The 23,759-nt window shown below is 42.7% G+C and overlaps 1 protein-coding gene across 1 annotated transcript in view; it reads right to left on the bottom strand.

Annotated features, from left to right (window-relative positions):
* Positions 1-16,998: 16,998 nt before the first annotated feature.
* The window catches only part of KCNS3 (potassium voltage-gated channel modifier subfamily S member 3), a 145,214-nt gene continuing 138,453 nt past the window's right edge, over positions 16,999-23,759 (bottom strand). The window contains 2 exon segments of the mRNA XM_044291375.1: positions 16,999-18,532; positions 18,535-19,322. Of these exon segments, the coding sequence (XP_044147310.1) occupies positions 17,826-18,532; positions 18,535-19,279 (1,452 nt within the window). The 5' untranslated portion in view covers positions 19,280-19,322 and the 3' untranslated portion in view covers positions 16,999-17,825.

The following is a 23,759-nucleotide window of genomic DNA, read 5'->3' on the forward strand; positions in this document are numbered from 1 at the left end:
TGTAGGAAGTGGTGAGAGAGACAAGGTGGAAGTTCCCGCCCGCCCGCCCACCCCTTTTTTATTTGTTAGGTGTTGCCCAACGGTTTTGCCTGGGGTGGTTACATGTTCTTAGCAGGGCAGTGTTGGATATGGGATCCTGGGGGGCAATTCATGGCTAAGAATGCATTATATAGTGTGATACGCGTCTCGTGGAGGTAAATATGGTGGGTGCGGCTCCTGTAGGCTAAGAAGGCCTAGGGAGTTGAATACTTGGAAGTTTGTGGAACAGATGTCCTTGGGTCGGTGAAATGCGGCCAAGGGCAAAGTCATAAGGAATTGGATGAGGGAATACAACCCCATAGTGCTTGGGGTTGCCTCCCAGGATCTCTCGTAAAGGATAACAGCGGTTTTACAAGTTTAAATGATGATCTGTTATTTATTATGGTTGGAAAATGTGTATTATGTTAAAATAAAAGGGATGTTTTATGTAAGTTAATAAAGGTGGCCGCTACGGCCATATTTTACCACTATAATGGCTGGTGTGTTATTTAGGGGAAGTTGGGAGGTTAAGTGGGAAGCCGGAAGGTGATTCTTCCATCCCATTAAAGGGGTTCTGCACTTTCAATTAACTGATGATCTATCCTCTGGATAGATCATCAGCTTCTGATCGGCCGGGGTCCGACACCCGGGACCCCCGCCGATCAGCTGTTTGAGAAGGCAGCGGCGCTCCAGCAGCGCCGCGGCCTTCTCACTGTTTACCGCCAGGCCGCCCGCCCACTGACGTCACGACTTGTATCAACTAGAATGGAGCTTAGCCGCGCCCACTCTAGTTGATACAAGTCGTGACGTCAGTGGGCAGGCGGCCCGGCAGTAAACAGTGAGAAGGCCGCGGCGCTGCTGGAGCGCCGCTGCTTTCTCAAACAGCTGATTGGCAGGGGTGCCGGGTGTCGGACCCCGGCCGATCAGAAGCTGATGATCTATCCAGAGGATAGATCATCAGTTAATTGAAAGTGCAGAACCCCTTTAAGTCAATTCAGGCAAGTCTTCAGTTATTTTTGCCGGAGATAAAACCTTAGCATGCTGCGGTTTTATCTTTTGCCTGATCAGTCAAAATGACTGAACTGAAGACAACCTGATGCATCCTGGACGGATTAGGCTACTTTCACATTAGCGTTTTTATTTTCCGGCATAGAGTTCCATCACAGGGGCTCTATACCGGAAAAGAACTGATCAGTTTTATCCCCATGCATTCTGAATGGAGAGTATTTTTTCTGACTGATCAGGCATTTTTCAGACTGATCAGGATCCTGATCAGTCTGAAAAATGCATTGCAATACCGGATCAGTTTTTCCGGTGTCATCAGGCAAAACGGATCCGGTATTTATTTATTTTTCTAATTTTTAAAGGTTTGCGCATGCGCAGACCGGAAGGACGGATCCGGCATTCCGGTATTTTGAATGCCGGATCCGGCACTAATACATTCCTATGGAAAAAAAATGCTGCATCCGGCATTCAGGCAAGCCTTCAGTTTTTTTCCCCAGAGATAAAACCGTAGCATGCTACGGTTTTCTCTTTTGCCTGATTAGTCAAAATGACTGAACTGAAGACATCCTGATGCATCCTGAACGGATTGACATGCGTTTGCATACAGTTTGCCTTGGCAGGCAGTTCAGGCAACGGAACTGCCTGCCGGAATCAAACAACGCAAGTTTGAAAGTACCCTTAGGCCCCTTTCACACGGGCGAGTATTCCGCGCGGATGCGATGCGTGAGTTGAACGCATTGCACCCGCACTGAATACCGACCCATTCATTTCTATGGAGCTGTTCACATGAGCGGTGATTTTCACGCATCACTTATGCGTTGCGTGAAAATCGCAGCATGCTCCTCTTTGTGCGTTGCGGTGCGATAATCCACGCAACGCAGGCCCCATAGAAGTGAATGTGGTTGCGTGAAAATCGCAAGCATCCGCAAGCAAGTGCGGATGCGGTGCGATTTTCACGCACGGTTGCTAGGAGACGATCGGGATGGAGACCCGATCATTATTATTTTCCCTTATAACATGGTTATAAGGGGAAATAATAGCATTCTGAATACAGAATGCATAGTCAAATTGCGCTGGAAGGGTAAAAAAATAAATAATAATAATTTAACTCACCTTAATCCACTTGCTCGCGTAGCCCGGCTGCCTCTTCTGTCTTCATCTGAGCTTTGTGCAGTAACAAGGACCTTTGTTGATGTCACAGTCATCACATGATCCATCACATGATCTTTTACCATGGTGATGGATCATGTGATGACTGTGACGTCACCAAAGGTCCTTGTTACTGCACAAAGCTCAGATGAAGACAGAAGAGGCAGCCGGGCTACGCGAACAAGTGGATTAAGGTGAGTTAAATTTTTATTTTATTTTTTTTAACCCCTCCAGCACTATTGTACTCTGCATTCTGTATTCAGAATGTTATTTTTTTCCCTTATAACCATGTTATAAGGGAAAATAATACAATCTACAGAACATCGATCCCAAGCCCGAACTTCTGTGAAGAAGTTCGGGTACCAAACACGCGCGATTTTTCTCACGCGAGTGCAAAACGCATTACAATGTTTTGCACTCGCGTGGAAAAATTGCGGGTGTTCCCGCAACGCTCTCGCACGTTTTCCCGCAATGCCCGTGTGAAAGGGGCCTTACTCTCCATTCAGAATGCATGGGGATATGCCTGATCAGTTCTTTTCCGATATAGAGCCCCTAGGATGGAACTCTATGCCGGAAAATAAAAACGCAAGTGTGAATTTACGCTAATGTCAGCCAGATACATAACTAATTTTGTGATGACAGAAACCCTTTAAGTGGCTATATAGTATGACATAAGCATCTACTGGTGATAGATTCCTCGATACAAATATGATCACTTTCTGAATCAGGAGCACCTTTTCCTTTAAACACAGGACCGTCTGTGCAAGGTAGTGACTGTTTTCTACCGTATGTGTTTAGTCAGGAAATCCGGTTTATTCTCTGCACAAAATCCACTGCACTTTCCTCTGAAAATTCAGCGGGTAAATGTGTTATAGCGCCCCTAAGAGAAATAAAACTTTGTCTGAAATCACCAACAGACAGCGCACATATAGCCCAAGTCTAATGAGTATCAGGAGACACCAAGCAGCCAGGCTGACTAGATAAGTTGCTGCGCCGTACAGGCTGTGCGTGATGTGCACTGCTCCTGCCCGAACCTGCATTGTGTAGGATTAAGGACTAGGAGACACTCCGCTGTTCTGCCTGCTAAATATATACCTTCATCCTGGGGCATATCTCTGCGGATGATCGTTACTGCATGATGCCAATTCTAGTAAAAAGGGAAGAGCGAACTGAATATCTGCACTAAATGATCATCAGAAAGCAAATCTCAGGGCACGATGAACATTTCATTCCTAACAGGGGCAAATACCCATAGATCTATAATATAATAAGGGCTCATGCACATGAACGCATTTTTTTTCCCATTTCCGTTCAGTTTTTTTACAGGTCCGTTTGCGCAACCATTCACTTCAATGGGGCTTTAAAAAAACCGAAATGAATCAGTATGCATTCCGTGTCCGTATGTCCGCATGTCTGTTCCGCAAAAAAATAGAACATGTTCTATTGTTACAGGCATTGTTACAATGGATCCGCAAAAAAAAAGGATGCAACATGGACGTCACACGGTTGTCATCCGTTTTTGTTGTTGTGTACATGCGTCCTAATTCTGGAGCACCATTTCTTAGTTTTTTGTTATTGTAGGTTTCTTTTGGTTGACATTATTTTTTTGATCAAAAAACGCTATTGCCGGATATTACATATTGGCTAATAGGAAATTATAAAATGCTCTCTTAAGACTTTTTTGTGTTTTTACGTTTGTTTGTTTTTTTCTTTCAAAGGGCAGCATGCTTTTTTTAGATTTTTTTTCTGTTGACGTCTATAAAAAAAAAAGTTAAATAATTACTTTAATGGGTCCTCGATCCGGCCGTTCCGCAAAAAGATAGGACATGTTCTATCTTTTTGCGGAACGGAAGTACAGGACGAAACCCCACGAAAGCACTCCCGTAGGGTTCCGTTCCGTGCTTCCATCCCGCACCATTCCGCATCTCCGGATTTGCGGACCTGTTGGAGTGAATGGGTCTGCATCTGTGATGCAGAATGCCCATGGAACCAAACCAAATGCAGTCCGCAATACGGCAACGGGGCGCACACATTCGTATGCAGGAGGCCTAAAAGACACATGTAAAAACACTACAATTTTATGTTATTTATTACAAAAAAAGCAGCTTTAAAACTGTGCTTTTTTATGTCCCTCTGTTATTCCTGCTGGAAATGTAGTGATAAATTGCTGTGACTGTTCTCCTTATCAGTTGTGTGTCCCTGCACAGTCTGATATTTCCAGACATCACAGTGTGGAGGGACACACCCCACTGACCGGGAACACGGTTGACCAGGTCCTCATACATTTCCAGGAAGAACAACAGAGGAACACCACAATGCAGATGCTCCTGAATTGATATTTTATTGAGAAACACACAGATTTATAAAAAAAAAACAGACATGCCGGGAGAGGTGGCAGGTGCTGTATAACAATACTGGTGGTAGCGGCCGTATTATATGGCTTCTCCTTCTGCAAGACAGTAGGGCCACCAATGGTTGTGGCAAGAACTGAATGCACAAATATGTGGTTTATAGCCCTTGGTTTTTGGTTGCGGCAGTGATAAGACTTCTGCGAGGTTTGAACTGAAACATACAAAGCCATTTTCCACTAGTTACTATTATTCTCTATATTATATTAGGTAGGAAAAAGAAAAAAAGAAAAAAAAAGTGCTTACTTTGGGCTTCAGGATTAAAGAAGAATGTTTCAGCACAAGTTCTTGGCATTCAAGAGCGGCGTCAGACTGAGCCAAGTCTCCCCAGAACAAAAGCAAACAAAGAGGCAATCAGGAAGATAAAAGAGAATATAGATCTAGCAGCTGACTAGAATAAGAATCAAAAGCCTAAAATAACTCACGATAAAAACCGCAAGAAAAAGGGAGGTTTTCTTTATGCTAGTGAAGCCATTTAACAAAAATGTCTGGCTGATTTTTTTGAATTATTATTTCATATTTGTAATACGGAATTTGACAATAAGTGATGAAAAGATCTTTCTATCTAGAGATTTAACTCAAGGGGGGTTATTATTGCTGTTGCACATTAGTTACATGGACTCTGTGGCCAAAAGCATGTAGACAACTGCTGAAGCTGGAATAAACTGGTGTAAAGGAGAACTGGTTTAGTTGCCCATAGCAACCAATCAGATTCCACCTTTCATTTTTGACAGTTTCTTTGGAAAATGAAAGGTGGAATCTGATTGGTTGCTATGGGCAACTAAGCCAGTTTTCCTTTACGCCAGTTTTGATAAATCTCCCCCATTGTCCGTTGAATTCTACTAATCAATACATTATCTGCAGGGGTGGACTTGGCATTTCCAGGGCCCTAAGCAGAGTTTAGGGGGTCCCTGACATACCTCTAAGCTAATATGGTGACCCCCTTATGTCCCCCACACAATATAATCTCCCCAGGGGTGCTCCTAGCTTTCCTGCTGCCTGAGGCGAAAACTGAAACAGCGCAACCCCCAATTTCTTAACCTAACCCCTTCCCTTCAGCTCATGGCCCCTCGGCTGCCCCCCTGCCCCAACCTGGTGCTGCCTGGGGTGATCGCCTCACCTGGCCTCATTAGTGGTGCACCCCTGAATCTCCCCCTTATGTCCCTCACACAATATTATTTCCCCCTTATGTGCCCCAACACAGTATAATGTCCCCTTGTGTGCCCCCAACCAAAGATTAGTGCTAGAGATTTAACTCAAGGGGGGTTATTATTGCTGTTGCACATTAGTTACATGGACTCTGTGGCCAAAAGCATGTAGACAACTGCTGAAGCTGGAATAAACTGGTGTAAAGGAGAACTGGCTTAGTTGCCCATAGAAACCAATCAGATTCCACCTTTTATTTTCCAAAGGAGCTGTCCAAAATGAAAGGTGAAATCTGATTGGTTGCTAGACAGTTTTACTTTACACCAGTTTGATAAATCTCCCCTTAAGTATATATCAACCTTTCTAACTGAGAAAGAACCACCAGAGGTCAGACTAATAAAAATACGCCAAGTCTAATTCATCAACGGCTGTGTGACTTTTAATAAATACTCAGAAAAAGACTGATAGACAAATGAAATACGACTGTCTAATTTCATGGCTGAAAACAGGTTAACTTGATAAATGTGCCCCAATATGGTTCCCTCATAGTGTTTTCAAAACCAATACTCACCTAGCCCAGGGTTCACACGACAGATGGAGTAGATCTCTCAGGGCAGATCTGTTCCAGTCTGTTTGGCAGCGAGACGCAGTGGACACGATTTGAAGGGGGCACCTGTGATTTGAAGTGATGGCGCTGGGGGACATGGATGGCAAATTGGCAGTGGCATAGAGGGGCTGATGATATCTGATGGCACTGGGGGACATGGATCATTGGCAATGGCATGGAGTGGCTGATGATGATATCTAAAGGTACTGGGGGGGGTGGATTTTTTTGTGTGTGTGTGTGTTGTGGAGGAGGGCTTGATTGCATGCTAGGGTGTAGGAAGGCGGGATCCAGGGGGCCCAAGTAAATTCTTACCAGGGTCCAATCCATATTAAAGACGGCCCTTGAGAGAGGTCAAAGTGCAGAGAAATAATCAGAGCCAGTAATTAACGAACTTTCACCCTGAGGTGTGGAGTCACGGCAAGTCTATATCTTTGGCTGACGGAGGTAAAAGTCTTCAAAAAGGGTTAGGAAACAAAAAGGAGGACTAAAAACATTTGTGTGCCTTGTCTGCGACTGTGCCATGTGGATGTAAGAAATAAAAACAGCCAGTTCACAGACCGGTCGCAGTCTAGAAAGTCGTGTCCCAGTCATGGAAGTCTGTGTGTCCCAAGGCGATCCCTTCAGCATGCCGCCGTGTAGCCCTAGCCTAATGTCTGATTTAGACGGGTTGGCCCATCTCACACATGAGTGGCAAATTGCTAGGATGTCAGATAGGTGGGACCCACACCTATCTCTAGAATGGGGCACCCAAAGTGAACGAGGGCGCACCACACAAGCGTGGCCACCCTCTATTCACTTCTATGGGAGTGCCGAAAATAGCTGAATACCAGGCTCAGCTATTTCCAGAAATCCCATAGAGGTGAATCAAGAAGTGGCCGCGCTTGCACAGTGTGCTGTCCAGTCCCTTCTACAGGAGTTTCAGAAATAGTGGAATGCACTTGCTTGACTCTTTTTGGAAGTCCCATAGAAGTGAATGGAGATCATGCTGCACATGCACTTTATGCTCTCCTTCTCTTTGGGGGCCTCATTCTCCATATATGCCACCAAAGTGTGAGATGCGCCAACCCCTTTAAAAGGTATGGCCAGACACAGTGTAAAACCTGAGGATTGCTGAAAATAAAAAGCATTCCAATAGCAGAGAAGCGGATGAGATTTTAGAAAATCTCATCCACACTCCTCGTAGTGTACCCGGAGAAATATCTGCGCATAACTAGTCCTGTGGTGTGGCATGTAGCATGTCAGTTTACATTGCGGATATCTGCCGCTGATTCCACCTTTAGGCCAGATACGCTGCACAGTTTCCTGCTATGAGTGGCTGTGTTCTAAGAGAAAACCTGTCAGCCCTTCTGATGGTTGACTAAATATATTCCGGTAAGAGGAGTGCAGATGTTGAACTGCAATGAATCCATTACATGTTGGTAGGAAGAGGCTGAAGGGATCCCATAAAGGGAATAGAATTGATTCCACACGTTGTGCACATTAACCTCTTGTATTGCCCATCCCTTCTGTTCACCGTAGAGCAAGTTGGTCCCCCTGCAATATGGTGGAAGAGGGTCAAAGCAATTCTGTGGACCTGGTTAACTCAAGGTTGAAAGCTGTGATGGAAGCCACGAGAGAAGGAGCAAATGCTGGAGAAGAAGGTGGTACAACTGCCCTGTTGAGCAAGGATTTGAGGATGTCTCGCAGAGTGGGCAATGAGCTGACAGATGACCATCTGTGTTTGGGGAGCTGACTGAGAAGTACTGTACCATGTTTAATGTGTGCCCATCAGAGTTTTACATGGGCCTCATCCTAAAATATGGTAGTTGAAGTCTAATATATGGTCTGTGGGGTGAGCAAAGAGAAGTCTGAGGCTGTGGGAATAGACAGCTTGGGTGGGGAGGCAGTGTTTGGGGCAAGTGGTCCTGTGCTCAAACCTGACTGGATGCCTAAGCGAGAGCAAGGTGGAGCTCTGAAGTGTGGTTGATGTCCTGAGGTGGTAACTACCTGTTGGACATGATAGTAAAGAATGTGCAAAATATAGAACCCTCAAGACATGGTCAACTGTGACTGGAATAGAAGCCCTCGGGTGTAGGGTGAGTCTCTGTGAGAAAGTTGTAGTAGACATGTTAGTGTTCTGCTACAGCTCTCTCCCTGATACAGTCACAACCTTGACGTGGTGAGTGGCTTATTTACGCTTTGGCCAAAATGTACACCAATGCCTTATTCAACATCCAGCATAAAGGCAGGGCAGAGTGCTGGTTGCACAGTGCGATTGCATTTAGTGTTTTTGCGCTTGTGTCTGTATTTCGCCATAGCAATCTGCACCTGCTAGGGGTTGTGCGGGCTGAACCCCCCATTCTCTTTCTTTGTAGTATATATTGGAGGCGTGGCGATCTCCAAGCAGTCATGCACACCTGACCAGTTAGTATGCCCTGGAGGCTGGTTTTAAAGTCAGTATAAAACTGAGTCTGCTTATATAGCACCTACCAGTAGCCATTTGGCTCCAGGAGAAGTATATAGTGGGCTCAGCATGCATGTTGGTACTTGCATCCCTGGATCCGATGAAAGCTGTAATGGCACCGGACGGGGTTAAAAGCAGAGTGTGTTTGGCGTGCATGCTGTACCTACACTCCCTGGACTTTGTACGGCTATCATGGCCCATAACAGGTAGGAACTAGTGTTAGGGACCACTCATGAAGGCGACCTTGACGTGGTGAATGGCTTATTACGCTTTGGCCAAAATGTACACCAATGCCTTATTCAACATCCAGCATAAAGGCAGGGCAGAGTGCTGGTTGCAGAGTGCGATTGCATTTGTGTTTTTGCGTTTGTACCTCTCCCAGATACTGTCACAACTCAGAGGCTGTGTAATTTCTGTAGCAGATCTCCTCCTATCAAAGCTCAAGAAGTATAGCCTTTCTGCCATAGCTCTCTGCATATAACATCTCAGGGGCATGTCCTTTCTGATGCAGCTATCTCCATATTACAGTTCAGGTGATATGTACTTTCTGTAGCAGCTCTCTTCCTATCACAGCTCAAGAAGTAGCCTTTCTGCTGCAGCGCTCTCCCTATCACAGCTCAGGGAGCCTGACCTTTCTGCAGCAGTTCTTTCTCTATCAGCAGTTCTTTCTCTATCACAGGTCAGGGTGTGTGTGCTTTCTGCAGCAGCACTCTCCCTATCACAGCTCTTGGAGTGTGGCCTTTCTGCTAAAGCTTGAGAATTTTTGGAATGTAAAGTAAATAGCAAAAAGTATTGGTATCTCATGCTGAATTATATTAAAAGAACATTTAATGTCGGGACAACCCCTTTAATTAAGGACAAGACTGGCTGTGTTCTTAAGGGGTTAATAATATATGGACACTTTTTAGTTCTAGGTGGAAATTCTAAAGACTCTGATTCAGGATGTGGTCCCTCAAGGTTTCCCCACGCTTTCCAGTATCTTTGATGGAAACAACATTGCAGACAGCAGCACTGTTCTTACCATCGGAAATACCAGAACCCAGATGAACACTATGAAAGTCAACTGAGTCCTTTAGGACCATATGGATCCACCAGAAAGTGGAGTTTACGGCGATCATACATGTAGCTCCGTTATAAACAGAAGCATAAAGCTAATTTGGACAAAGTCTAACATGAAGACCTAATACAGTAATATACTCATGACCACCATAAGTACAAGGTAGATGGAGCAAAGAAGGGTCCACATCAATGACTATAAACACTGAACCAGTTATTGAAATTTGATTCAAGGGACACCATCATGATAGAGAATGCACTTACCTTATCACCTTCTCTTACTTGAGCACTTACCTCACCACTTTGTCACTTAAAATGTGTCCAGTAGGGCTTGAGGGAACAGCACAATGCTGGAAGCCTCCCACATTGCGCGATTATGTAGGATATCAGACAGCTTGTACTCTCTGCGTTTCCTGCCATCACATTTACACCTCTGGTGGGAGATGCAGCCATCATCATCAATCTGAGGACAATAGACTGCATCTGCATCACTTTCCTCTTGTTTAGTATTTGATGTTTTAAGCCTCATTCACATGTCAGTGTTTTGCTCAGTGATTTCCATCAGGGATTGTGAGCTAAAACCAGGATTGGAGCCTCCACAGACATAAGGTATAAGGGAAAGATCTGCACCTGTTCTGTGTTAAGAGCCGCACCTGGTTTTGGCTCAAAATCATGGATGGAATTCACTGACAGAGCACTCAGGTGTGAATGAGGCATTACACTACTCAGCTGTTTTTGGAGTGACTGAGTAGGTTTCTGAACATCAGCAGGAAGTGTGATGGCAAGGACAGGCAGTGTTGGACTGGGGTTCATCGGACCACCCAGAGGAAAAAAAATTTGGGGCCAAACCTTTATTTCATCAATAAGGTCTAATAGGTTTTGAATAGACACTAGTAGCAAGTGATGAGATCCAAAAGCAGCTCCTAATGGAATTTTTCTTCTGGATCTTTGGGGCCCACTATGGCTTCAGACACTAGGTCCACTGGAAGATCCTCTAGTAGTCAGGTATTCTCAAGTAAAAAACGCTAAAAGTTATAAAGATGTATGAACTACAATGTTGTTTGTACATGGTTGATCATATATTACATATTGTGGTGGTCCACCAATCTGGTCCAAAAAGTGTAATAGACAAGAACCAAGATAAAAGGCGTATTCCCATCTCAGACATTAATAGCATATCACTCAGATATGACATCAATGGCAGATAGGTGAAGGTTCCACGTCTGGGACCCACTCATATCTCCACAACCCAAAGTGAGAGAAAACACACCACTCAAGAACATCCACCCTTTATTCAATGCTATGGGACTTCTGAAAATAGCCCAAAGCCATGCACTCCCAAGTCCCATGGCAGCAGTGTTCTGTACTTCACTTCGGGGGCCCTGTTCTGGAGATAGGAGCGGATCCCAGAGGAGGGAATCCCACCTGCCTGACATTGATGGCATTGATGTGCCTTTTTTTTCTTATTTTTGAAACTTTTTGGATGCTTTTGTTTTGTCTGTTGATCCACAATCTCCTTTCATCTCTTTACTCAAAAACAAAGCATATTCTCTAGACACCAGCACTACGGAAAAGCGAATCGTTTAAAAAAATTCTGATTCTGATAAACCAGATTTTTTTGTGATTCGGGGGAGAGAGAGAATTAATCAGAGCACTTTCGAATTTTGTTGGACAACCAATTTGGCTCCGATTCAAATTTTAAGAAATTTGCTCCTCCCTAGCCAGCACCAAGTTATGGCAAAATCAAAACCGTGAGGAAGAAGGACAGGTTACATGTATGGTTCAAAAACATGTCATGCGTGCATTTTCATCAACTATTAGAATTTAATACAGGACTGTATCGCTGCAATTGGAAGTTTATTGGATTCCTTAAATTTTATATCAGATGTTACATGCTTTCCTGCATTCACAATTGTTCAATAATGCATATTTTACATGCCAAGAGGAGATCTGCAAATCACCGGTGAATATTTTCTCAATATGTTTTAACAATCTCCAAGTAAGAACAAACGACAGATGCTCATGTAAGTTATCAGTCGTGCTATAGGGAATTATATGGCAAATCTTAAAGGAACTGAAAAAATAAAATAAAAAACAGGATAATAATCAATATCAGATCGGCAGGGGTCCAACACGATTAGCTGTTTGAGGAGACGGCGCACGCAATGTGCACTTGCCGTCTCCCTTCCCTCTTCCTGTTCGGTGCTGCTGTTCCATAGACATACTGTACAGCAGCGGACAGGAAGAGAGAAGGGAGATGGCACGTGCGCACTGCACGCTCCCTCTCCTCATACAGCTGATCGCCAGGGGTGTCGGACCCCCACAGATCTGATATTGATGACCTATCCTGAGGATAGGTCATCAATAGAAAAAGCCTGGAGAACCCCTTTAAGGCCGGGATTGGTTGACGCAATATAAATACAAAAATACACTTGTATTACACTAATGTATATTTGACTTAGTGTGTTCTTGAATTATCATCTACTGAAGTTTTGAGTGGGGGGTGTAAAATTGGGCAATGCAGCGATAACAGTCATGTCCAGGTCCTGGAGCCTGAGGGTACCCAAAACACCTCTTTGCCTCATATTAAAAGACCAGTCTTACAAATGATGTTTGTCATTTGGGAAGGGGCTAAATACAGTCCTGATCAAAAGTTTAAGACCACTTGAAAAATGGCAAAAAATCATATTTTACATTGTTGGATCTTAACAAGGTTCCAAGTAGAGCTTCAACATGCAACAAGAAGAAATGAGAGTGAGACAAAAAAAATCTTTTGAGCATTTAATTAATTGAAAATAACGATTAAACTGAAACAGGCTGTTTTTCAGCTGATCCAAATTTTAGGACCACATGCCTTTAAAAGGCCAAATCTGTGCAAAGATGTGGATTCATTGTCATTTTCTGTCAGGTAGTCACACGTTGTGATGGCAAAGGCAAAACTCTCCCTTTTTGAACGTGGTCGGGTTGTTGAACTGCATAAGCAGGGTCTCTCAGAGTGCGCCATCGCTACTGAGGTGGGATGCAGTAAGACAGTCATTTGGAATTTCTTAAATGATCCTGAGAGTTATGGAACAAAAAAGTCAAGTGGAAGACCCCAAAAAATTTCATCAGCACTGAGCCAGAGGATCCAATTGGCTGTCCGTCAAGACACTGGAAGATCCTCAACCCAAATTAAGGCCCTTACTGGTGCTGGCTGCAGCCCCATAACCATCAGACGGCATCTGAGACTGAAGGGCTTCAAAAACAAAAAACGTCTTCAAAGACCTCGTCTCCTTGAACGCCACAGAACTGCTCGTTTGGACTTTGCAAGAGAGCATCAAACATGGGACATTCAAAGGTGGAAGAAAGTTTTACTCTCTGATGAGAAAAACCTTTAACCTTGATGGTCCTGATGGTTTCCAACGTTACTGGCATGACAAGCAGATCCCACCTGAGATGTTTTCTACGAGCCACAGTAGAGGGGGCGCCATAATGGTCTGGGGTGCTTTTTCCTTCAGTGGAACAATGGAGCTTTAGGAAGTGCAGGGGCGTAAAATAGCCGCTGGCTATGTCCAGATGTTGCAGAGAGCATTCCTCATGACTAAGGGCCCTCGCCTGTGTGGTAACGACTGGGTTTTTCAACAGGACAACGCTACAGTACACAATGCCCGCAGGACAAGGGACTTCTTCCAGGAGAATAACATCACTCTTTTGGCCCATCCTGCGTGTTCCCCTGATCTAAATCCAATTGAGAACCTTTGGGGATGGATGGCAAGGGAAGTTTACAAAAATGGACAACAGTTCCAGACAGTAGAAGGCCTTCGTGCGGCCGTCTTCACCACTTCGAGAAATGTTCCCACTCACCTTATGGAAACGATTGCATCAAGCATGCCGAAACGAATTTTTGAAGTGATAAACAATAACAGCGGAGCTACTCATTACTGAGTTCATGTTTGGAAGTTAGAATTCTGTTTTGGGGGGGTTTAGCGTTTTTTTGGAGGTGTACGCCTAAATTTTTGATCAGCTGAAAAACAGCCTGTTTCAGTTTATTTGTTGTTTTCATTAAATTGAATGCTCAAAAAATGTTTTGTCTCACTCCCATTTCTTCTTGTTGCATGTTGAAGCTTTACTTGGAACCTTGTTAAGATCCAGCCATGCTAAATATGATTTTTTTGCCATTTTTCAAATGGTCTTAAACTTTTGATCAGGACTGTACTATGCATTAGACCACAGCAGATTTAACTTACATCACTGCTAATGTGTACCACGTAGGCTCAGTGTTGTCGTAACTCCATATGCCCATATATATCCTAACCTGAATAAAGGAGCATCAGAGGTGAACATTAAATTTAGGGTGAGCACAGGGCTGGATGTCCCATTAGGCTCTAGAAGCAGTACTGAAGAACAGGCCAGGTGGACTTTAGCTCATACAATGGGAGTAGGACCCCAACACACTAATCGGTGTTATATAAAGAACTTGTGAGAGATTTCCTTTAAAGGGACACTTCCATCAGAAAGGGTTTTTGTTTTTTGTTTTTTTAACTCAGTAGTAATAAAATAATTATTTTTAGAATTTTGGCTTTTTGAGTACAATGCCATTGAAAAGGAAATGCTAAATATTGTCCTTCTGTAGCAGTCAGCACAGAGAGATAAAATGCCTATCTAGATAGGGATCCCATTGTAAGGTTACTGCTGTTATGAGAGAAAGATGGTATCTGTTAGTAAAATGCTATTGGGTGGGCCATTTATATGGATACACCTTAATAAAATAGGAATGGTTGGTGATTTTAACTTCCTGTTTGTGGCACATCAGTATATGTGAGGGGGGAAACTTTTCAAGATGGATGGTGACCATGGTGGCCATTTTGAAGTCGGCCATTTTGAATCCAACTTTTGTTTTTTCAATAGGAAGAGGGTCATGTGACACATCAAACTTATTGGGAATTTCACAAGAAAAACAATGGTGTGCTTGGTTTTAACGTAACTTTATTCACAAGTTATTTACAAGTTTCTGACCACTTATAAAATGTGTTCAATGTGCTGCCCATTGTGTTGGATTGTCAATGCAACCCTCTTCTCCCACTCTTCACACACTGGTAGCAACACCACAGGAGAAATGCTAGCACAGGCTTCCAGTATCCGTAGTTTCAGGTGCTGCACATCTCGTATCTTCACAGCATAGACAATTGCCTTCAGATGACCCCAAAGATAAAAGTCTAAGGGGGTCAGATCGGGAGACCTTGGGGGCCATTCAACTGGCCCACGATGACCAATCCACTTTCCAGGAAACTGTTCATCTAGGAATGCTCGGACCTGACACCCATAATGTGGTGGTGCACCATCTTGCTAGGAAAAACTCAGGGAACGTGCCAGCTTCAGTGCATAAAGAGGGAAACACAACATAATGTAGCAATTTCGCATATCCAGTGGCCGATCTAAACCCCCTTAGACTTTTATCTTTGGGGTCATCTGAAGGCAATTGTCTATGCTGTGAAGCTACGAGATGTGCAGCACCTAAAACTACGGATACTGGAAGCCTGTGGTAGCATTTCTCCTGCAGTGTTGCTACCAGTGTGTGGGAGAAGAGGGTTGCATTGACAATCCAACACAATGGGCAGCACATTGAACACATTTTATAAGTGGTCAGAAACTTGTAAATAACTAATGAAAGAATAAAGTTACGTTAAAACCAAGCACACCATTGTTTTTCTTGTGAAATTCCCAAAAAGTTTGATGTGTCACATGACCCTCTTCCTATTGAAAAAACAAAAGTTGGATTCAAAATGGCCGACTTCAAAATGGCCACCCATCTTGAAAATTTTCCCCCCTCACATATACTAATGTGCCACAAACAGGAAGTTAATATCACCAACCATTCCCATTTTATTAAGGTGTATCCATATAAATGGCCCACCCTGTAGATTAGCAGAATTGGGGAGACAGTATGACTAGCTCTATCGTTCTCTTGATAGGCCTAGATGAAGATGCCCACATAAGGACATTGCACTTATAAGTTTAATGTGTGATGCTCTAATTGAGCCACTTACCCCCTTCCCTCTCTGGTTGGAATACACGGTATGACTATCAGAAAATTAGGTGAGGCCATTTTCAGTGAAAACAAAAAAATCAGGAAAGGATGTAGAAATCATTGAGTGATTTAAAAAATGATATTCAGAAAACTACCCACCAATTTTTTTTTAAAAATGCATAGAATATTCACATATAGATGGTTAGTATGTGGTTGATGGAAGTGTCCCTTTAAACATCAATCGTAGCCTTTACCATCCAGGAGCCAGAGGAAGAGTGGAATATGAAGAACCTTCACAGTGAGGCAGAGCCTTGTGTATGTAGGCCGATTCTGGACTACAGAGCCGTAAACTCTTTATCGCCAAGTAGTGCACTAGAAAGCACAGTATTACAAGGTATATCTCCCCAATGAGCAATGACTCTAGGAGTGAAAACTTTTTCAATATGTTCAAGTCTAATCTATTGTTTTTTCAGCCAAATTCTGTATAAAATGGAGGCTCTGAAAGGTTCTTTAGAAGTCTATGGTTGTTGTGTTACAGCTCGTAAATCTGTGAGGTTGTAGGGCTAACTCAGATAAATGTAATGATGCCTTTCACTTAGGCTACTTTCACACTAGCGTTGTTTAAATCCGGCATTCAATTCCGACACTGGAACTGCCCGCCGGATCCGGAAAAACGTGTGAAAACGGATTACATTTGAAGCCTGATCAGGATTTTGATCACAATGAAAAAATGCATTGGAAAAAACGGATCCGCCATTTATGGACTTTAACTTTGATTTAAAAATTTTCAGGTTTAACATGCAAAAACCGGATCCGGTTTGACTGAACACACTGCGCTGGATCCGGCGTTAATGCAAGTCAATGGGAAAAAGGCCTGATCAGGCGTTCAGTCAAAGTGTTCAGGATTTTTGGCCGGAGGTAAAAATATAACGCTACGGTTTTCTGAAAAGCCTGATCAGTCAAAAAGACTGAACTGAAGACATCCTGATGCATCCTGAACGGATTACTCTCCATTCAGAATGCATGGGGATAAAACTGATCAGTTCTTTTCCGGATTTGAGCCCCTAGGACGGAACTCAGCGCCGGAAAAGAAAAACGCTAGTGTGAAAGTACAATCTATTGCTTCATTCTGGAGTACTTTCTATACATATGCAAATGATGCAGAGAGTGGCTTGGGCCCACCCTCGGTGCACTAAACTGCTTATTTGCATATGTATTAAAGGTACTTTTTTGCCAGAATGAAGCAACGGATCGCTAAATGAAAATTTACATTAAATTCAGCTGAACTGACCTTACAAGCCCTGGTGTCAGATTTAACAGTGATTTTCCTGGTAACAGACTCACTTTAAAATTGTCTCAAAAACAAAAATTGGAATAAAAAAATCAGAACACCCTGTAAATGCTGCTGTATATCAATTAACCCACAGATTCTACATACAGTAACCATCAATCCAGAATTGTGGATAGAAAACAATTACTTATGCAAAGTTCTCCATGCTAGCATTTCCTTAATTGTTAGAAGACCAGACAAACTCTGATGTAATGATTCTTCTAATTGCAGGTAGGTGGCTATTTTTTTAATTCTAATTAGCATCAGCAGCATTAGTCTGCATGCTTCCCTTAAAACAAAAGAAGCCGAGCCACTCTATCTAACTGACTATTAGGCTCCAATACAATGTAAAATAAATATATTTTTCATGTGCGTCCAGTAAAATATCTTTGATTTTGTTTTCATATAAATTTATGTAAAAAAATAAAACATTAAAGAAGCAAACTATAACCTCCTCAAACATAAAATAAAGCCATATTACATATAATTTAGTAGCAGTATATGTTCTAAAATATGGCTACAAGTCATACCCTGAGAATTAAGTGCTATGAAGAACCAAAGAAAAACTTATAAAGCTTCTAAGTTCTGGAAACGGAGGTAGCAAGAGTTAATATACAGTAAGTGACAAATCATGGCAAGCACAGAAAATAAGACTCCTAATTGTAAGAATCTTCCATTTCTTGGATACTGGAAGCATCTGTTGAGTCATTGCTTGCAATAATACCAACAGAAGAAAGGCTTGAAATGAAGGAATTCATCCTTCTTGCATATATATCTCTAATGTTGAAATACGGGAGATCGTTAAATCTCTCTTTTGGCTCATCTTCGTTACATCCATCCACATCGATTGCTTTTTGCTTTTGATAGTATTTAGAAAATTTGTTAAAAATAATTGTTATAGGGAGAGCAACCACTAGTATTCCACAAATAATGCAAACACTGCCGACAAGCTTCCCATATAAAGTAACCGGGTGAGTGTCACCATAGCCCACAGTGGTCATACTAATTGTCGCCCACCACCAGCAGGTAGGAATGTTCTTTAGAGAAGACAATTCATCGTCTTTTTCTAGATAATAAGTAAGAACTGAAAATATTGAAATCCCAACAGACAAAAATAATAGTAAAAGCCCAACTTCATGGTAACTATGTCTTAAAGTAGCTCCTAAGGATCTCAACCCAACAGAATGTCTTGCAAGCTTTAGAATCCGAAAAATCCTCATAAGTCGTAGTATTTGGACAACTTTTCCCATGTTCTCAATACCTTCATTTTCCTCGTCCTTGGTGTCTACAACCAAAGTGGCATAAAATGGTATAATGGAGGCAAAATCTATAATGTTCATGGGGTTCTTCCAAAATTTTTTTGAGAAGGAGCTACAGCAAGTCGTACAACAAGTTCAGTGGTAAAAAACACAATGCATATTATCTCCACCACTTCGAGGACAGGATCTTCTTGTTCTCGATCATTGTCATCAGTCTTGTGGAACTCAGGCATGCTGTGGATGCACATAGCTACAATGGAGGTTAAGACTACGCTTAATGAGGAGATGGCAAATAGCTTGGCAGTAAGAGAGAATGCAGGGTTTTCAAGTCGGATCCATATTTTTCTACGAACGTTCCCAAATTTTTGAGAATCAAACAACTCCAGTTCTTTTTCAAAAACCGATGACTGGTCAGAAGAGGAGCTTACACTCATGACATCACTTCTATCATCCCAGTTTTTATCTGAGATAACTTCCTTTTTATCCTGATATTTGTTACTACAACATGAATCGATGAAAAGTTCATTAATCCCCCAATATTCTATCTCTTGGCAAAAGGAGAACACACACAACTCCTCCATGACATGAAGTTTTCCAGTGTAGTAAAAGTTTAAAATATATCTAAATAAGGAAGGATTCCGATCAAAGTAATATTCCTTGTCTGCTACATTGTAGTCATCGCAAAGTTCAAGTATGGCTTCTTCGGAACTGCAGTTGAGTAGTTTTCCAAGTCTGGTGTGAGGAAATCTTTGGAGGGTCCTCTGAGCCACGCATTGCTTGAAGCCCCCAACGTTTAGCTTCACCACTTCATCATCACCTTTAGTTCTATGAAAGAATTCTCCATAAACCATCTTGACCGCTTGAGGCTTGGAAGCTAAAAGGTTTACATTTCACCTATGAGAAAAAAACACAAATAGGTTTAGCATAAAATTCTCTTTGGCAAGGCAACTAACAATACAGCACGGTAAGTAGGTAGATGCTTACACAATCTGGTTCAGACATTAGACCCAGGTTTCATCCACATATGGTACAATACTGATTAAGTTTTGTCCATAATTTTTGCGATATACTAACCTTGTATTTTTTTAAACTGTAGATCACAATTTTGTACCCAGATAAATGCCACGAAAGAATACTTGGGAATATTGGTGGACAGTACACATAAAAGGCTTGTTTCATCTCAGCCAATGGTGGCATATTGCTAGGATATGCCACCGATGTCAGAGAGCATGGGACCTGAACCTACCTCCAGAATGGGACCCCCGAAGTGAGGCAGCAGCTGCACATGCACACCCGCCCTTCATTCATTTCTAAGGGACTGCCGAAAATAGTCCAGCGCTGGATCGGCTGTCCTTGGCATCCCATAGAAGTGAATAGAATGGTTGGCGCACTTGCGCAGTGCGCAGTCCATTTATTTCTATGGGACTTCCAAAAATAGACAAGCATGCTTTAGTTTACTTTCAGGGGCCGGTTCTGAAGATAGGTGTGGGTCCTAGAGGTTGGACCAGCACCTATCTGACATTGGCAGCTTATTCTAGCATATACTGTACCACCAATGCCTCTAATGAGACAACCCCTTTAACTTTAGCAACCAGTTTCAGACAGCTGCTGCTAAGGCAAATAAAGGCATGGGATGCACCAAAAGAGGCATAAATACTCATAACAAGAGCAAAGTTTTACCTCTGTACAAATCATTTACGTGGTGCACAATTTTATCATTTTAGTTACTTATATATCAGTGACATATTCTGCCGCGCTTTACAGACATTGTTATAAATAGTTGTCTCCAGTAGAGTTCACAATCTAAGTTCCCTATCGGTATGTCTTTGGAGTGTGGGAGGAAACCAGAGTACCCAGAAGAAACCCACACAAACACAGGGAGAACATACAAACTCCATTCCTTTATCCACGATAAGAGGATATCCTCTAAATCGAGAGGAAAGAAGGTTCCTTCTACAGTGAATTTGCGCCTTTTTTGCAGTGACAAATCTAGAGTTAAACTAATTAACATGGCAAACCACAGCTGATTTCCACAACAATGATTCAAGAGAAGCAAGAGCTGCACAAAACTGCAAAAAGTCCCAAACTTGAATCAAAATGGGACTTGTGCCAAAATTTTAGACTTTTTTATGTCAAAAACCTGTCACACCCCCTCCTTGCACTTTTAAAAAAGTGACAAGACAAGCACAAAACAGAGCCATAAAAAGTACCACATTTTTGTGCAAAAGTAAAAATGTAAAACAAGCATAACACCGTTGATAAATTACCCCCGAAGTTCTCCAGAAATAAGCTCTGTGGTGTTTGAAAAATCTGGTGCACCTTACACATCTGTCTAGAAATACTACTGCACTTTTTTATGACCCTCACTGGAATGGGTTTACAACATTTTAGAAAAGTCGCTGGGATAAATCTGGAAAAAAACCTCATTAATCTACCTAACCATGCTAAGTTTCCCATCCACTTTTCAAAACTAGTACAGTACTTGCTCCAAAATGTGCGACTTTTCTACGGCAGAATTTTGATAGAGCCCCTAAGGATTCACTAAAACAGACATATCAGGAGAGGTGACAGATCCTCATTTACTACGGGCTTCTACAATATATTCACATGACAGAAGTCTCATTTCTATATTATGTTTTCTAAACAATAATATCACATCAAATTACAGAACCCCGGAGGAGGGGGTATATACAAATGGTTTGTAATTTAATGTTATGTAATGTATTGTAATGTATCACACCAAGCATAGCCGTGTATGGAAGGCACACCCAGGGTTAATACTCCTGGTTCACCCATTTGCAGGAGGTTAGGTAAGGATCCAGGACCCAATCCCAGCTCACTTAGTCAGTCTAGACTGGAGTTCAGCAAGGAAGAAAGCAGTGACCAATGCTCCTCCTTTTTAAGCTCAGAAAGTTCCAGAGGATAACAGATCTCTGTTTAAATTATGCTCAAGCATAGGAGTCAGCAAGATAATCTGCTACTACAGCCATTCAGACTTTGCTGCAGTGGGGGACACCTTTAAAACCCCTTCACACTTGGACATATGCTGGACTTACCTTTTAAAACCATCATTGCCAAGGTACTGTTGCCTTCAAAAGATTCTACTGAAAGAGGCTTTAGCACGATAAAGAGGAAATAGGGCCATAAAATCCATCCTTGCCTAAATCCATACATCGCAATCTGGGAGAGAATTGCTATAGTTTGATGTACTACAACTCCCATTATACTACAGTAAAGAGAGACATTTATTCTTCTACCTCTGGCCTGGTTTCCTGACTCCTGCACCATATACCGGCTGTTGCTCTCTACAATCCCTGCCTTGCACCTATCCAAACATCTAACATCATGGGCACCCCATTTACAAACATCGGGGCCCCAGAAACAGGGTGTGCCCCGAGGGAAGAAAAGGTGCCCTCTCCTTTCACTGCACAGCCCTAGGGAGAAATACGGTGAAGACAGCCACCGTGACTAACTGTGACAACCAGAGCCACTACCACTCCCATCCACCGCTCTGGCTTCTCATGGGCTTACTGCAAAAGTGAATGCTGTCACTTTAAGTATTGTATAAATGAATACAGGTTTATTTTTCATGATGTGGGATCTAATGCCATAAAATAACCTCTACCTTCTTGTGTAATTACTATAAAAATCCTCCATGCTTCACGGATTTCCAATTTTTCCTTGATTGACATTTACTTATACTTTCCCCAAAGCTCTTTTATAGAGCGCTGCGTCTCTTCAATGCTTTCATTATTTTTTAAAGGGTATTTTCACAAAGCGTAGACCTTTCCTTAAACTGTTTCTATGCTTTCTAACCTTTTACACAATGCTGCAGCACGGTGGATTTGCGGCAGTTAACCTTGCTTTCACCTACCTATTGATAATACTTATGAGCGTAAAGAATTAGAACATGTCATGCCTTCCCTCCATACTTACCATCTTCTGCCGCCATTTTCTGACCAGATTCTTTTATTGTCTGTTTCATGCCCTTATCGTTACTTTCTATAGAACGGTGACGGCAGACACCTCTGAATAGTTTATGATAAATTACGTTTACCTAATAGATCCCCATCCGCTTTAAAGGGAACGTATCGTCTGAAAATGGCGCATTATTTTAATGAAGTTTCTACCCTAAAAAAAAATTGTATACAGAAAAATTGCAGTACTTACACTGACTACTAAAGCACACAGTAAAAAAGAACTGGATTTTCCAGTTTTCAGCAACTCTGTGTAGATTAGTGAAGAATAAGCAGAGTCATCTCATTATCTTTAGAGGACAGTGGGATTCAATGACAGATGGCAAATATATTGTACTGCTAGAGGCCCAGATATGGCAGGATAGTAACACTAATCACTATACGCATAGATGGCATTCCTCATATAGCCAGGTGGAAATTTGACATGTCTGGGGCCCACAGCAAAGCTATGTCTGGGGGCTGCCATTGCACCCCTAAGCTCTGCCTCCTTTGTTCTGCCCCATCACACCTTTAAATTCTGCCCCCATTGGCTCGCTCAGCAATGCAGCCTGGGCACTTCTGCTACTGCACTACAGCTGGGAAGGGCCCCCTTACCCTTTGGGCCCTTGTGCAACTGAACTGGCTGCACAGGCGGTATATGTGCCCATTTGTTCTAACTGCTTTTGGCCAGGAGTTGTCCCCTGATCTATGGGGTCCCAAAACATTTGCTTGTATGCAGCTGCCCTGCTACTCTCTGGGCTCTGGGGAAGCAACTATACTCCATCTCTCCTTGGGACTAATCCATGGATACTTTTCTGACTATTGACTTCACTGCGTGTTCCATAAAATGCACACACACATTATTAAACTAAAGTTACATACATACTTTACATACATTCATTTATTCAAATTGCTTCTGGTCTCTTAAAGAGGACCTTTCACTCGTATACAAACTAAAAACGAACTCTATCTGTGGGCAGAGCGGCGCCCAGGGGTCCCCCTGCACTTACTAGTATGCCTGGGAGCTGCTCCGTTCACCCGGTATAGGCTCCGGTGTCTCAGCTCCGTCTGTTGTACTGGACTGATTTTTTTTAGGAGGCGTGTCCCTTGCTGCAGCACTGGCCAATCGCAGCGCACAGCTCATAGCCAGTCTATGAGCTGTGTGCTGCGATTGGCCAGCACTGCAGCAAGGGACTCGCCTCCTACAAAAAATCAGTCCAGTACAACAGAGGGAGCTGAGACACCGGAGCCTATACCGGGCGAACGGAGCGGCGCCCAGGCATACTAGTAAGTGCAGGGGGACCCCTGGGCGCCGCTCTGCCCACAGATAGAGTTCGTTTTTAGTTTGTATACGAGTGAAAGGTCCTCTTTAAAG

This window comes from Bufo gargarizans, chromosome 4, assembly GCF_014858855.1.
Source record: "Bufo gargarizans isolate SCDJY-AF-19 chromosome 4, ASM1485885v1, whole genome shotgun sequence".
Classification (NCBI taxonomy): Eukaryota; Metazoa; Chordata; class Amphibia; order Anura; family Bufonidae; genus Bufo; species Bufo gargarizans.